Source organism: Dendrobates tinctorius, unplaced genomic scaffold, assembly GCF_039654945.1.
Source record: "Dendrobates tinctorius isolate UK_male_01 unplaced genomic scaffold, ASM3965494v1 ptg000249l, whole genome shotgun sequence".
NCBI lineage: Eukaryota > Metazoa > Chordata > Amphibia > Anura > Dendrobatidae > Dendrobates > Dendrobates tinctorius.
Genome location: NW_027361916.1, coordinates 12,025 through 28,866, shown reverse-complemented (window position 1 = coordinate 28,866; position 16,842 = coordinate 12,025). Strand labels below are relative to the sequence as shown.

The 16,842-nt window shown below is 44.4% G+C and overlaps 1 protein-coding gene across 3 annotated transcripts; it reads left to right on the top strand.

Annotated features, from left to right (window-relative positions):
- The first annotated feature begins 196 nt into the window (after nt 1-196).
- LOC141063246 (uncharacterized) lies at nt 197-16,474 on the top strand. 3 transcript variants are annotated; one of them, XM_073557316.1, is made up of 7 exons: nt 197-232; nt 1,934-2,083; nt 2,213-2,392; nt 2,475-2,598; nt 2,682-2,779; nt 2,978-3,068; nt 15,232-16,474. In XM_073557316.1, the coding sequence occupies exons 1-7, from the start codon at nt 212-214 to the stop codon at nt 16,335-16,337; spliced, it is 1,770 nt and encodes a 589-aa protein (XP_073413417.1). In that variant the 5' UTR covers nt 197-211; the 3' UTR covers nt 16,338-16,474. The 3 variants fall into 3 exon arrangements, with proteins under 3 accessions (XP_073413417.1, XP_073413416.1, XP_073413418.1); XM_073557315.1 differs by having other exon boundaries at nt 15,229-16,474; XM_073557317.1 differs by lacking the exon at nt 197-232 and adding an exon at nt 1,126-1,758 and having other exon boundaries at nt 15,229-16,474.
- The last annotated feature ends 368 nt before the right edge of the window (nt 16,475-16,842 follow it).

Genomic DNA, 16,842 nt, shown 5'->3' with positions numbered 1-16,842 from the left:
CACACGGCTGCGCCCCGTACACCTCATACACACAGGGCTCTGCTACATCCACCCTGTAAACCCCTCCTGACACAGAAACTTCCCCTCATCCAGCACCATGACAACCAGCACAGCAGAGTCCTGCCCACACTGAGGCCCTTGATCATGTGACCCCTGACTCCTCCCCTCCTGTGACCTCATCACAGGTCCTGTGTGCACAGAGCAGCCATATATGTGGAGTGCGGCTCTGCAGGTTAGTGATGGGCAGTCCGGCTCTTCTGGCTCCTTCCCCCACTTTTCTCCCTCCTGTCCCTTCACTATAAAGCCTGGGCCTCATTATACAGCTGTACAGGGGTCTAGTGATAGCTTTTTAGCCCTTTCCTCAGACTGTAGCTCCTGGGAACAGGCCCTCACTCCTGTCCCTTCACTATAAAGCCTGGGCCTCATTATACAGCTGTACAGGGGTCTAGTGAACTCTTTTTAACCCTTTCCTCAGACTGTAGCTCCTGGGAACATGCCCTCCTTTCCCTCCACTATAAAGCCTGGGCCTCATTATACAGCTGTACAGGGGTCTAGTGAAGGCTTTTTAGCCCTTTCCTCAGACTGTAGCTCCTTGGAACAGGCCCTCACTCCTGTCCCTTCACTATAAAGCCTGGGCCTCATTATACAGCTGTACAGGGGTCTAGTGAAGGCTTTCTAGCCCTTTCCTCAGACTGTAGCTCCTGGGATCAGGCCCTCACTCCTGTCCCTTCATTATAAAGCCTGGGCCTCATTGTACAGCTGTAAAGGGGTCTTGTGAAGGCTTTTTAGCCCTTTCCTCAGACTGTAGCTCCTGGGCACAGGCCCTCACTCATGTCCCTTCACTATAAAGCCTGGGCCTCATTATACAGCTGTACAGGGGTCTAGTGAAGGCTTTTTAGCCCTTTCCTCAGACTGTAGCTCCTGGTAACAGGCCCTCACTCCTTTCCCTCCACTATAAAGCCTGGGCCTCATTATACAGCTGTACAGGGGTCTAGTGAAGGCTTTTTAGCCCTTTCCTCAGACTGTAGCTCCTTGGAACAGGCCCTCACTCCTGTCCCTTCACTATAAAGCCTGGGCCTCATTATACAGCTGTACAGGGGTCTAGTGAAGGCTTTTTAGCCCTTTCCTCAGACTGTAGCTCCTGGGCACAGGCCCTCACTCCTTTCCCTCCACTATAAAGCCTGGGCCTCATTATACAGCTGTACAGGGGTCTAGTGAAGGCTTTTTAGCCCTTTCCTCAGACTGTAGCTCCTTGGAACAGGCCCTCACTCCTGTCCCTTCACTATAAAGCCTGGGCCTCATTATACAGCTGTACAGGGGTCTAGTGAAGGCTTTTTAGCCCTTTCCTCAGACTGTAGCTCCTGGGAACAGGCCCGTGTGGAGATTTCCTTCTGAACAGCATCTGCGTCCTGCCTAAGGCTTGCCCCTTGCTGACCGGGGGGTTTTGCCCTCCTCTGCTCAAGTTAAGGCAGGGCACATCGTTGAAGTTTCTGTGGAGGACTGCTGCGGGCGCCATCTTCCTCCACCTTCAGTGATGTCCCCAAGCGCGACCAGTCAGCGACGCGGGATTTCCGTTACAGACAGACAGAATTAGACGAATATATATATATATATATATATATATATATATATATATAGCTGACCCATGAAAGTGCTGTTAGGCCGTCGTCAGAGTTTGCTCACTCCTCTCTTCAGCCTCCCGGCCATGAAGTTTTACACTTTTGCTACAAATAAACTACGGACTTTCAATATGGATCGGTGAGTGCTGCAGTCCTTACTTTCTTTGGTGAAATTATATATATATATAGATAGATATGTGTATGTATATAAATATTTGTCAATCATATCTCCCTACTCTGGAGATTGCTGCTGTCATTGTATTATTACACAGGATTCTTATGATGTTACATCGGATCATCTTCTTCTCATTCAGGTCTCTACAATATCAGATCCTCTCAGTGAAGATCTTCTACAAAAGAGAATTTTCCTGATTTACTCGTCAAGGATGGATATGGACAGAGACAAGATGGCATGGAGGATATTACACCTCACCCTAGAGGTCCTCTTCCATCTCACTGTAGAGGTGAGAGATTCTGATGACGTCACATTACATCATTCTTATCTATGGGAATAACAGATGGACAGAACTGGAGAGGTGAGGACTCTGGAAATGTCTGTAGTGAGAGTTATTAATGTGTCTCTCCATAACCAGGATTACACAGTGGTGAAGAAGACCTCTAGTGATCGCTGTCAGGACCCTGTGTCTGAGGGATGGGGAAGACCACTGAGCCCAATCACGGGGCCTCCACCTCACCCCCTGATCCATGAGGACATCAATGACCAGAAGATCCTAGAACTCATCTACAAGATGATTGATCTGCTGACTGGAGAGGTGACACTGCTGGGAATGCTGGGACATTATACAGTAACACTATGAAGGGATCGGGGGATGACGGTATCATTGTATGTGTTAGGTTTCTATAAGGTGTCAGGATGTCGCTGTCTATTTCTCCATGGAGGAGTGGGAGTATTTAGAAGGACACAGAGATCTGTACAAGAACGTCATAATGGAGGTTCCCCAGCCCCTCACATCTCCAGGTAATAGACAGGACTAAATACACACGGCCTATAGTTATCTGTATGTAGAGAATGAATTCAGTCCCTGTATGTGTTTCCTCCAGATCTATCCAGTAAGAGGACAACACCAGAGAGATGTCCCCATCCTCTTCTTCCACAGGACTGTAACCAAGACGATCCCAGTGCTCCTCAGGATCATCAGGTAGATGGAGAGAAGGTGTCAGGAGATCTCCCCTATGATGTGTAGACGGCTGTGAAGGTCTTGTGCTCAGTCTTGTTTTATCCACCAGTATTATATGTTTTATACTTGTGTAATGAGAACGGTGGAGATGGCAGGATTAGAGCTGATCATAGATGGGACTTCTCCATCTGTCGGTGACTTTTACAGTATTTGTTTCAGGGTGAAGATCTGACCCATATTAATACTACAGAGACATATGTGAGGGGTGATGAGTGGTGTAAAGAGGAGATTCCCACATATGACTACCCAGGTGAGTAGTAACCACTGAATGCAGAGAAGTCACAGATTCCTCTCAGTCACCGGCTGTGGCTGCTTTATCGGTGGTGTAGTCCGGCCGTATTACCATGATCACCATTTTGCCTCTAGACCACAACATTCTCCTCCACCCAAAACTGTTCAAATGACTTTGGGCATTGAAAGCCCTTTTCTATAGAACTTACAACCTGGAGGATCCACCTACCCCCTGGTATTAGTGTGAGGGTGATCCCTTAAAGAGAGATCTATATGATTACTTGTACCTGACCCAATATAGGCCGAGTTTGCTCTTAAAGAGTCACACCGAACACAGAGTTAGGCCGGAATCAAACTACCGTGTGTGATGCAAGAAACGCATGAGTCTCTCGCATCAATATCCGGCGCTGCCGCTGGTACTCAGGACCGGAGCTGCGGCTGCATAGAAATACATGGTTGTTGATGCGACAGACTCGTGCGAGTTTCTCCCATCACACACAGTAGTGTGATCCCGACCTTAGATGTCTAATCTTTTCTCAGTAAAGGTTTGCACACAACTGAAGTTTATTCTCAAGACAAAGAGATAGTAACTAGCCATTCTCTCCTTCACATTAGGAGACGCTGACCGTTACCTGCCCAGATCTGTAACTATAAAGCCAAATGACAGCGTACGTAGAATGTGCTGACAAGATAGAAAATCACTTGAAGAAAAATCTTATGCTGGGCCTGTAAGAGAAAGCGGAGGGTGATGATGCTGTTGGCTTCCTAGATCCCTGAGATCTTATCGGATGAATCTTCTCTCCCTTCTGTGCTGCTGAATGTCTCTTGGTCCCTACAAGACCAGGTCCAGTCTTTCTGGCCAAACTTCCCTTTTATGAGCGACAACAGTAAATGTGCAGTGAGGCCAAGTGTGAATTTCTCTACAATAACAGCAGAGTTTCCCTTTATCCTGACTTTTCAATTTGTATTAAAACCAACTAACTTCAAGGAGGATTGTGATAATCTCCAGGACAAACATTCCACCTGTGCCATGATAGATCTCTAAGCTGTGCTTGGCTGAGGGCTGTAATATACATTTATTCCCGCCTGCAGGAGATGTGTTGGCTCCAGCCCTGGTGTCATGGATTCACTCCACGTCATACATTACATTGTTTTTGATCCTCAGGAATTCAGATTACTGCACAATCTCTCCTGAAATGGGGAGCAATATTATTTTCTCTAATCTTCTGCTCAGGATTCATAGTAGCTCCAATGGTCCACCATAAATGAGGGCAACTCTGGTTTACTGTTGTGTAATCTGTATTTGTAGTTTTCAGTTAATGAGATTCTCGTGCTCTGGGGCAGGGCTGTGGGCGGGGCTTTATGTGGTGCTCTGATTCCATATTCCTCTGTATTGGCTTATGACAGGTCGCTGACCCCTCACTGACCTTCCCCCCATTATTACATAATGCATATAATAGCATTGATATTATTGTTGACTAGAGGTGTGCCCGATGTTATCGCATCGAGAGGGAAGTGTGTGTGTGTGTGTGTACATGTGGGTGTGTGTCCCGCAGCTGCCTGCGCACCCACCTCCGTGCAGTCACAGCCGGCAGGAAAGCGGGTGGTTTGCGGCCTGTGCTGGAGATGTGTGTGAGTACGTGTTTGTGTATGTACATGGTGGGCAGGCAGCGGCGGGGGGGATTCTAGCAGCGGCCAGCTGGCAGGAAAGACCGCGGTTTGCGGCCTGTGCTGGAGATGGGGTGCGGTGTCACCAGAGGGCGCCCGCACCCCATCTCCAGCACAGGCCGCAAGCCGCAGTCTTTCCTGCCGGCTGGGACAGAGGTGAGTGGACAGGCAGCGGCGGGTCCGGTGGTGGCGGGAGGGTCCCGGCAGTATCCTGCTGGTGGTACTGTGGAAGGGCCTGGTATCACCAGCGGGTGCCATATTGGAATACCCATCACTTTGGTATTCCAATATGGCAGTTGGCGTACTTTGCGGTGCGGCGCGGTGGATTGTGGGATTCGAGGACATCCAGACGGAAGTGGATGACAGACAATTTAAGGTAAATATATATATATATATATATATAGATAATGCCTATAATATTGTGGCTATTGTGAGGCTTAGAAAGAAAATTGCATCCAGCAAAATGTCACCGGCGGCCCCTGCCCAGTAGCCTCTATCTCTTACTTATAGATGCTACTGCGCCGGTGGGTCGCCCTCCCAGGGCTGTGGGGTACTCGGTACAGGGCTGGTATCAGCAGGATGTGTCACAGCAGCGGTGATCAGGTCCGTGGCCCTGGGCACCCAAGTAGAAGGGGGGCTGAATGGTGAAATGTAGTTGAGTAGATGAATAGTTCGTGACGCCACCTGTGGTGTTCGGCAAGTGTGATGTTAAGCCGACGCTGCATGCAGATCCTCTGGGACTGGTGATGTGTTGCAGCCAAGATGGTGAAGCTCCCCACAGGTGGAGCTGTAGTCCCAGGGCAGTGTAGATGTAGGGGTAGAGGAGAGGCGCAGGCAGTGTAGAAGCTGGTACCCAGATGTAGCGGTGTGGGGTGTGTTGGCGCAGGAATAAATGTAGGACACTGGGGTATGTAGTTCCAAAGCTTTACTCACAGTCTGTTGTGCAAACAGGTGCCTGCCTCCGTGCTGTGTCCTCCGGGTCAGGGACTCAGTCAACCTCCAGGCAATATAGGATGCTCCCTTCCAACACTCCGCCATCATGTGCCTTTCTGAACGTCTCCTCTTATAGCGCCTGTAAGTGAAGTACTCCCAGTACTGAGTTACACTGGAGTTCCTCCTGTCCGATGTTCTTATGAACTTTCCTCGTACGGCAGACAGCTGTAGCCTGCTTCGGGGACTCCTTGCTTCCTAGTCCCGGCTCACTATCAATGTTGTTGTTGTGCCCCCAAGTCTGAGATGGGAGTAGCGCATTTACAGCCCACTACTCCTCCGGTGTCTGTTGCAGGACCATTAGTATCCGAACAACCTCGGAGACCGGGCCCCGGCCTTGCGCTTAGAACTTCTAGGAAGGGTTCTCCTCTGACCCACGTCCTCTGTTCTCTTTTACTCCTCACGTTCCGTGCTAGTCTTTCCTTCTTATGAAAAGTCAGGTTTCCGTTCAATGTCTTTCTCTTTCTTTCCTTTCCCGTGCCAGCAGGCTCAGATCACTGAGGTCTGCTGCAGCACCTCCTTCCTCCATCCCTCTCAGGGATCTTCTCTCTCTCACACTCTCCGACTGAATGCCTCACTGCACTCACTCAGCTCACTGAACTCACTGAACTGAAATTCTTAACCTTCCTGCTCTTTTATGTATTCTAACTCCACCCGCCTCCTAGCACGTTTCTTGTTCCAAGCAGGGAGCCGCAATGTGGCTTTGCTACACTACTGTGTGGTGAGGGGTGCAAGTGTTGGAGTGTGGTCAGGAGCTTCCACCTTACCTGGATGGTGGGGTACCACACCTCAGGAGGAGCTGCAGTACCTCGGTGGCGACTGAACCCTCAGGGGCGCCACACAGGCGCCGCCATCGCCGGTGACATTTTGCTGGATGTAATTTTTTTTCTAAGCCTCACAATAGTCACAATATTATAGGCATTATCACCAATAATATCAATGCTATTATATGCATTATGTAATAATGGGGGGCAGGTCAGTGAGGGATCAGCGACCTGTCATAAGCCAATACAGATGAATATGTAATCAGAGCACCACATAAAGCCCCGCCCACAGCCCCACCCACAGCCCCGCCCCAGAGCACGAGAATCTCATTAACTGAAAACTACTAATACAGATTAAACAACCACAAGACGGATTTCATCACCAGGTATCACTGTAATCAGTATAATGGCGCTGACCTGACAGTGTCTGTAGGTTACTAAGCACAATCCTGCTGACAGGGGCACTTTAAGACATCTCAGCTCTGCACTATTATACACAGGTCTCTATAAATGTGTAATATTTCTTCTTGAAACTCATCTGACAGAAAATATTGGACCTTACAATAGTTTAGATTGTGACGTCACCGAGCCCCATACTCTAATTACCCCAGAGAGGTTTCACCACTAGCTGCTCATTTATTACTGATGGAGACTGTGGAGTTTGATCATTTCAGTAGTTCCTAATCAGGCCCCATTATTAGTATCTGACGTGTGTCACTTTATGTGGTGGTAAGTTTGGAATTCTTCACAAAGGATAATAGAAAACAAATGGATCTTACAGATTATTTTCCAGCTTCGCACTATACCCTATATACGATTGTACACTACTGTCTGGGCACATGGCAGTGTTCAGAAGGGAAGGAGCGCCATTTAGCTATTTGAATGCAGATCTTGCTGGAATAGTTTGCAGACACAATGTATTGGGAGCACTGTTCATGGTCACCTGGCAGCTCAAAAGATGTCCACCATGAGCATGCTTGGCACTATCTTCTCTGCTTTCCATATCCCAAGGATTGCCTTGCTCATGTGAAACATGGAGGAGGCTCTGTTATGTTCTGGGGCTGCTTTGATGCATCTGGCACAGGGTGTCTAGAATCTGTGCACGGTACAATGAAATCTCAAGACTCTCAAGGGATTCTAGAGAGAAATGTGCTGCCCAATGTCAGAAAGCTTGGTCTCAGTCGCAGGTCGTGGGTCTTGCAACAGGATAATGACCCAAATACACAGCTAAAAACACCCAAGAATGGCTAAGAGTAAGACATTGGACTATGCTGAAGTGGTCTTCTATGAGCCCTGACCTAAATCCTATTGAGCAACTTTGGAAAGAGCTGAAACATGCCGTCTGGAAAAGGCAACCTTCAAACACGAGACAACTGGAGCAGTTTGCTCTTGAGTGGCCAAAATACCTGTCGAGAGGTGCAGAAGTCTCAGTGACAGTTGCAGGAATCGTTTGATTGCAGTGATTGCCTCAAAAGGTTGTGCAACAAAATATTAACACTTTAGCGCCAGAAGTCAGTTTTTGCCTTCGTGATCGGGCCAATTTTTTCAACGCTGACCAGTGTCACTTTATGAGGTCATAACTCTAAAACGCTTCAAGGAATCCTGGTGACTCTGTTTTCTTGTGACATATTGTACTTTATGATAGTGGTAACATTTATTTTATGACTTTCATTTATTTGTTAAAAAATGGAAATTTGGCAAAAATTTTTAAAATTTTAATTTTTATGCCCTTATCAAAGAGTCATATCGCACAAAATAGTTAATAAGTAACATTTCCCACATGTCTACTTCACATGAGCACAATTTTGGAAATATTTTTTCATTAGGAAATTATAAGAGTTAAAAGTTGACCAGCGATTTCTCATTTTTGCAACAAAATTTACAAAACCATTTTTTTAGGGACCACTTCACATTTGAAGTGAGTTTGGGGGGTAAATATGACAGAAAATACCCACCACCAAAGTGAAATTCTTTAGCCTAACCCTAACTTTAGAATAAACCCTAACCCTAACTTTAGCCCCAACACGAACCCTAACTATAGCATTAACTGTAATCTGCCTTATCTGTTTTTCCATTGACAGATGATGGACCTGAGTGGGGACTTGTTTTTTTTGTAAATTCTTTATTTTAGAATTTTTTAAGTTTTTGAACATCACCATTAAACACAACACCAATTCTCAGGTACAGTTGGCGACATATTAAATAGTGTCTGGTTTAGGGCGGGAAGGGAGGAGAAAATAAGGAAAAAATAGGTAGGGGAGGAAAGGAAAAAAGAAAGGGAAGGGGAAAAGGGAACATATTCATATACAATATCAACAACATTAACAATAACAACATGTGGTTGACAACATGAGCACAATCATTGCATGGGTGCACTTCAAAAAATAACGCTTCTCCATGTATTACAATTGAGCTATCTAATATGGGGTAGTAAGGCCAGGAGCCCCAAAGCAGAAGCCACCCAATTCAGTAGAGCCTAACAAAACAAAAAACTCCAGAATGTTCCTAAAGAGGATTGTCTTCTAAGTACCTATTCCAAGGGGCCCAAGTCGACACGAAAGCTTTATGATTATAAATTTCCCAGCTAGACAGCTCCTCTAAACGATAAATCTGATTTATTTTCGTATACCATTCTCCCAACGTGGGAGGAGCTACATCCTTCCAATGGGTAGCTATCAACTGTCTCGCCGCACTCAACATCAGTGGAAGAAGCCCATGTTTTTTTGGTAAAAAATCTTTTGACGGGCATGAAAGGAGAGCTTCCGTGGCTCCAAGATCCACCTTTATTAATCCTAATTTTTTGAGAACTAACTCAACTCCCTCCCAAAAAATTCGCAATCTAGGACATTCCCAGAATATATGCGTATGATGTCCTCTAGGATTGAGGCATCGCCAGCAATCATCATTATCCACGAGGCCTAACTGGAACAACTTAGCTGGAGTTAAATGCCACCTAGTTAATATTTTATAAGAATTCTCCTGCAAAAGTACACATCTAGAAAAACCCCTAGCATTTGACAGCATTTTAGATATTTGATCTTCTGTAAACGTGATATTAAGTTCAATTTCCCACGAGTGTATAAATGAGGGTTTAGAATGTACATTCGGAGAGATGAGATGTGAGTAAATGCGGGATATCATTTTCTGCCGTGGGGATGGAAGTTTAATCATAATATCTAGCCAGGACCAATTAGATTTAGACGGGAATCTCCTTCCAAACTGTAAAAGTATGCGTTTGATGTGTTGTTTCTGGAGAAAATTTGTTGGTTGGACCGATGCCCCCTGTGGCCAAGATCCCTCCCGCAAAGTGTTATTACTATAAAAACTATTTAACGTTTCTCTAGGGAGGTTGGACCATAAATTGTATGGATCCTGAAAGTCTTGCTCTAACAAATAGGGAATTGAGCCAATCGGTGTCAATGTGGAGGGGAAAGTATCTTCCGGGAACTCTCCCATTACCAATCTTTTAATACGCAACGTAGTTGTAGTTACATCATCCAACCTAAGAGAGGCCGGCGGCTTAGCCCTAGTCCAGAGATACGGCAAACCTCTCGGGCCCAGTAAAGCCCAGTCAACACTATCCGCCTCCTCCCTTTCAGCACAGGACACCACCTTTAACCATCTACTGAGATGGATAGCCTTATAATATAAAAGAAGGTCTGGAACCCCTAACCCTCCAAAAGAGAGAGGACGAGAAAGAAACTTATAAGGTAACCTAGCCCTTTTATTTTTCCATATAAATTTTCCAATAAGGGATTTTAATGTTCCAAAAAATGTCAGGGGAATCCGAATCGGAACCATGTTCATGGTATATAGTATAATGGGCATTATATATGCCTTAAACACATTAATACGACCCATCCAGGATAAAGTGGGTAAGCTATACTTCTGCATCAGGTTTTTGACCTTTTGAATTAAAGGAGTGTAATTGTCATGGAATAGGTTAGTGGTGTCTCTAGTTATCATTATTCCCAAATATCTAATAGAATTAGTGGCCCAAGAGAATGGAATCTGCGTACGAATGGTGGAGGTCTGAGAGTGAGGGAGACCAATGTTTAACACTTCAGATTTTGACAAATTGATTTTGAAATTAGAAAGGAGACCAAAATGATGAAAGGCTTGAAGAATAATTGGAAAGGCCTGGGATGGATTGGAGATAAGGAAAAGCAAATCGTCTGCGAAAGCTAGAGTCTTAAGTGACCTCTGACCCACCGTCAACCCCTCTATACGTTGATCTTGTCTGATGCTTTGTATCAAAGTTTCTATAACTAAAATGAACAAAGAAGGCGACAAGGGGCAACCCTGTCTAGTCCCGTTGCTAATCCCAAAACTATCTGACAGGGTGCCGTTGACTCTGACCTTGGCCGTCGGTTGTGAATAAAGCGAGAGGACTGCTGTTATATATTGAGGAGGGAAGCCAAACTTAATCATTACTTGTTCCATAAACCTCCAGCTCACTCTATCGAAAGCCTTCTCAGCATCCGTCGACAAGAGCATCAAGGGCATACCCCGAGTCTTAGCAAACCTTATAGACTGAATGACTTTAGTAGAATTATCCTTCCCCTCCCTGCCTCTTACAAAGCCTACTTGGTCTGCATAAATTAGCTTAGGTAAGAAATTGCTTAATCTGCCCGCTAATATTTTAGCCCACATCTTGATATCTGCATTAAGCAGTGATATTGGTCTGTAGCTAGTGCACAGATTGGGATCTTTACCCTCCTTAGGGAGGACTGTGATGTATGCCTCCAAGGATTGTCTAGGGGGGAGCTGGCCTGCTAAATAGGAATTAAACAAAGACACTAGGTGAGGTAACAGTGGTTTTATAAACTTTTTATAATAGATAATGGGAAGACCATCTGGGCCCGGTGCCTTTCCGTTCGGAATAGTAGAAAGAATGTCTAAAATCTCTGTAGGGGTAACTGGGGCAGTCAATAAGGACTGACCTTCAAGAGTTATTTTAGGGAGATGTAACGAGGTCAAAAATTCTTTCATTTTTGCTAAGGCTGTGACTGGCTCCTGCATGCTATCAGGTGTATTTAAATTGTATAAATTTTCATAAAAGTCTTTAAACTCCCTGGCAATATCTGCAGTCCCGAGAATTGAAGAGCCATCTAAAGCTCTAAGTTGTCTAATAAACGTCTTTTCCTTTTGTTTCTTAAGTAGGGATGTCATAAGCTTACTACTCTTATTGCCATGGAGATAAAACTTCTGTCTACTTCTCATATAAATTTTTGCTGATTTAATGTTTAAAAGGTTTTTTAATGAGGTTCTCAGATCTGTCAGTTCTGACAATATTTTATTTACCTGAGATCTCTTATGTAATCTCTCGAAGGAACTGATTTGATGTAGAATAGACACAACCTTTTTTGATCGCTCCTTTTTCAAATATGAGCCTAGGGCTATAAATTCCCCTCTCATTACTGCTTTATGAGATTCCCACACCATAGGCAAGGGCGGGCCTGAGTGCAAATTATTCTGAAAAAAGAAGTCAAGAGTACTTGTCAGTTTTTCAATGTGAGAATCCGAGTCCAAAAGAGTTTCATTCAGTGACCACGACCCAGCCGGCCGTGGTAGAGTTTTTATCTCTATGTCAAGAAAAATGGGAGCGTGATCTGAGAGAGAAATTATATCTATATTAGCTTTTCTAACTAATTGGAGATTAGCTGTTTGTACCAGTAGGTAATCAATTCTGTGATAGCTATTATTCGGATGGGAATAAAAAGTGTAATCTCTGCCCGAAGGAAAAAGCGTTCTCCAAGGGTCTATCAGATGCAATTTTTGTAATGAAAGGTGTAATCGTCTCAGCGCCCTCTGAGAAAGAGCCGATCTGCCCGTTGAAGTATCTAAGGCTGGGTTCAACAACAGACCCTCAGTAAAAAGTTCCAGAACATTCAATGTTTTACACAGCCAACCTATCTGGTTCCTATTTGGGGCATATAAGTTACACAAGGTAATCTTAGTGTTAGCCAAAAAGCCCTTAATTATAATGTACCTGCCTTCTGAATCAGATAAACAATCGCTCAAAATAAAAGGAACATTTTTCTTTATAGCAATACTCACTCCACCCGACGCTGAACCGCCCGTACTGTGATACCAGGTCGGGTAGCGAGATCTAGACATATCTGGGACTCTCCCTTTTTTAAAATGTGTCTCCTGCAGGAAAACTATACTAGATTTCTTTGAGTGCAAAAGATTCATCACTTGGCTTCTCTTATTCGGAGAGCGTAAGCCCTTTACATTATACGAGGCCACAGTTATAGTGGCTAAGTTCACCTTATCACCCATAATTTGTTAAAGAAGGTAATAAAAAGGATTCCTCCGTCATCAAACCACAGAAATTAAAAGAAAAAAACAAAGAGATAAGAAAAATAACAAAAAACCTAAAAATTATTAAGATAAAACATGAGAAATACAACAAGAACCAACTACCTGTCTGTGGCAGAGGCAGGGGGTCAAAAATACCTCCCATAACAGAACAGGAAAAAACATTTCTGACACACGAGTGGCATATGTTAACTTATACGGCAATTGAATGATATCAACACCTGAATAAATGTCAAACTTAGCAAGCTAAAATAGGATAAAGCATGTCCGAACGGGCCGAGGGGTCCGGCTCCAGTGTGGAAAAAACAAATACAACCGGGAGAAGCACAAGAAAGCTCAGGGGGGTATCTCCTTTTCCGTTCCAGATTTCCCTCTTTTGGGAGTCGAGCGTCTCTTTCCCAAGACCCAGTCCCCCTGTCCTCCAGTAAAAGCATGAACAGGGGGAGGCGTACGATGATCCATGTCTAGAGGAAGCCAGGAAGGAATGTCCATAGGGGCAATGCCAAAAGCGTCCCATATTTTGGGTAAATCTTCAGGGGTCCGAACCATTATTTGGCTACCATCTCCTTGTATAGATATACCAAACGGAAACAGCCATTTATATAAGATTTTACGCGAGCGTAACACCTCCAGGAGGGGCCTTAGGACTCTTCTTTTTGCAAGGGTCGACGGCGCAACATCCTGATAAAGATGAATAGCAGATCCCTCATAAGAAAGATTTTTAATGTCTCTTGAAGCGGACAAAATAGCATTGGTATCCAAATAGCTCAGTAGGCCGCAAATCACATCCCTCGGAGGTTCCGTTGGTTTCGGCTTTGGTCTAAGAGATCTATGCACCCTTTCTATTACAATTCGGTCACATGTTTCTTGTGGAATTAAGAGGGCAAAGATCTCCTTAGTAGCTTTTTCCAATATCTCTGTGGAAACACTTTCAGGCAAGCCTTTTATCCGTATGTTCTTTCTGCGACTCCGATTTTCCTGATCCTCAAGGGCCAGAAAAGAGTTGTTAAGCTGTATTCTGTGATAATCTAGATGTTCTCTCATAGCATTGGAGTGGCTAATGATAGAGGACTGAGAGGACTCCAAAGACTCCACTCTATTACCAATGTGTAACAAGTCCGCTCTCATACCAGATATTTCATTAACCAATGGTTTCATAGCCTGTGCTAATAATTTTTTTAAAAACGATCTAGAAAGTTTCCCAGAGTCTGATTGAGTGACATCGCTGCCAGAAGCATCATCACTGGAGTCTGAGTCCTCGGCATGCTCCTCCTCCACAACTTCTACAGGGAGCCTTTTTGCATTAGGCTTAGACGTAGCAGATTTGTTTTTCAAAAATTTATCCATTTCACCTTGTTTGATTCGATGCGCCTCCGCAGTCAGCGGTTTTGCACGCTCTTTATTAGTTTTGACCATTTTGCTCAATTGAAGCGTGCCTAAAATTTACCACCCGTGCGTCAAGAAAAGTCTAGTACAGCATTTTGCTATATAAAAATAACCCCATGTAACTTGGAGGGTGAGGGGTTAAAAATTGGAAACATCCGCGGGGATCCGCTGGAGCCGGCAGAGACAGGGTAGCTCCAACTCTCCACTGCTGCGTTTATATCAGCAGACAGCAGCACTTCTATGTGGGGGGAGCGATATCCCCCGCTCAGGCCTTGCAGAAAGTCTCAGCAACGCCGGGGGCCGTCAACAACCTGTCTGGCCCAGAGCCAGCACCCTCCTCCCCCTCATGCAGCTCATGCAGCGACAGCAATCCCCGCAGGCCACACAGACAGCACACCGGGGGTTTCCTCTCACCGCCTTGTGCTCCAACAGGCGAGACCGCTCCCTGCTCTGCGGTCTCACACCTCCACCAAGGGCCTCCTGCGGTCCGGATCTCCGGGTCTTGTACTCAGGGGGATATATAAAGATGGCGCCCGTCTTCCTCCAGCGCCGCAGCACTCTCCACGAGGCCGCTCAGCGCTCCGGTGCCGCGTCTACACACCACCCCTCATCTTCTTCCCCAAGCCCGGGGCACTCTAAAAATCTTTTTTGTCGCTTTTATGCCGCTTTTATCTGGGCCAAATAAGGCAATTTTGTGGCTAGGAGCGGGAGCTGCCATAAAACACGTCCTCCCTGTGTGAGATCCAGGCCACGCCCCCGAGTGGGGACTTGTTTTTGTGAGATGAGAATTGGTATTATTTTCACCTACATAACATTGACTGGTTTCTTTTTATTTGATATTTGGGAGGCAGAATGAACAAACAGTTGAACACCACACACTACTGGCTCATCCAACAAGGTTTTCTATTAGACTCTGCACTGTCATTGTCTTGGTAAATAATTAAAGCTTTTACATAGCTTGCCATTTTTATGGACAGTTTAAGTAGAAATGTTCAAAAATATAAAACTCAGGGATATTTTATTAAAAACTAATTGTTTTTTTCTTAGCAGATGACTGTACCAGGAGATCAGAGGGACAGATGACATCTACAATTTTTAAATCTGATGATCTTGAGATCCTACAAGATACAACTGAAGTGATTGCCATTATTCCAGATATACCATCATCCATTCACAGCAAAGATCTGTCATCTGATCCCATGAAGCAGGTCCCATCTTCTGATTCATTACTGACTACTAAGGAAAATCAAAGTCAAAAAAGAGGCATTAAAAAACAAACTGCTCCTACAGCAAAGAAGTCATTTTCATGTTCAGAATGTGGGAAATATTTTAACAAGAAATCAAAATTGGTTAATCACCATAGAACTCACACAGGGGAGAAGCCTTTTTCATGTTCAGAATGTGGGAAATGTTTTAACAAGAAATCAAAATTGGTTACTCACCAGAGAACTCACACGGGGGAGAAGCCTTTTTCATGTTCAGAATGTGGGAAATGTTTTAACCAGAAAGTGAATCTTGTTCAACACCAAAAAACTCACACAGGGGAGAAGCCTTTTTCATGTTCAGAATGTGGGAAATGTTTTAACCTGAAAGGGAATCTTGTTAAGCACCAAAGAACTCACACAGGAGAGAAGCAATATTCATGTTCAGAATGTGGGGAATGTTTTGCAGTTAAATCACTGCTTGTTTCTCACCAGAGAACTCACACAGGGGAGAAGCCTTTTTCATGTTCAGAATGTGAGAAATGTTTTAAACGGAAAACACATCTTGATCGCCATCAAAGAAACCACACAGGGGAGAAGCTTTTTTCCTGTTCAGAATGTGGGAAATGCTTTAACGAGAAATCAAATTTTGTTATTCACTATAGAACCCACACAGGGGAGAAGCCTTTTTCTTGTACAGAATGTGGGAAATGTTTTAACAAGAAATCAGATTTAGTTATGCACCAGAGAATCCACACAGGGGAGAAGCCTTTTTCTTGTACAGAATGTGGGAAATGTTTTAACAAGAAATCAGATTTAGTTAAGCACCAGAGAACTCACACAGGGGAGAAGCCTTTTTTCTGTTCAGAATGTGGGAAATGTTTTGCGCACAAATCATATTTTGTTAAGCATCAGAGCAGTCACACAGAGGAGAAGCCTTTTTCATTTTCTTAATGTGGGAAATATTTTACTTGGAAATCAACTGTTAATAAACATCAGAGACGTCACATAGGGGAGAAGCCTTTTTCATTTTCTTAATGTGGGAAATATTTTACTTGGAAATCAACTGTTAATAAACATCAGAGATGTCACATAGGGGAGAAGCCTTTTTTTATATTCATAATGTTGGAATAGTTTTAACCAAAATTGAATCTTCTTAAATGGGTTGTCTCTTGTCATTCCTCATGTTTGCTGACAAAAGGATAAAACTAAACTTTATTAATTTCAAATGTAAAATTATACAAATAATTCACCCCCTGAAGGTTAGTCAGTAGGTGACTGAGGCTATGTGCACATGGTGCGAATTCTGCTGCAGATCCGCAGCGCATTTGGCCCTGCGGAATCGCAGCAGAACTGCATGTGATGTACAGTAGCATTAAAGGCTATGTAAAACAAAATCCGCAGTGCACATGCTGCGTTTTTTTCCGTGCAGATTTGGTGTGGAATGAAAAATGCAGCA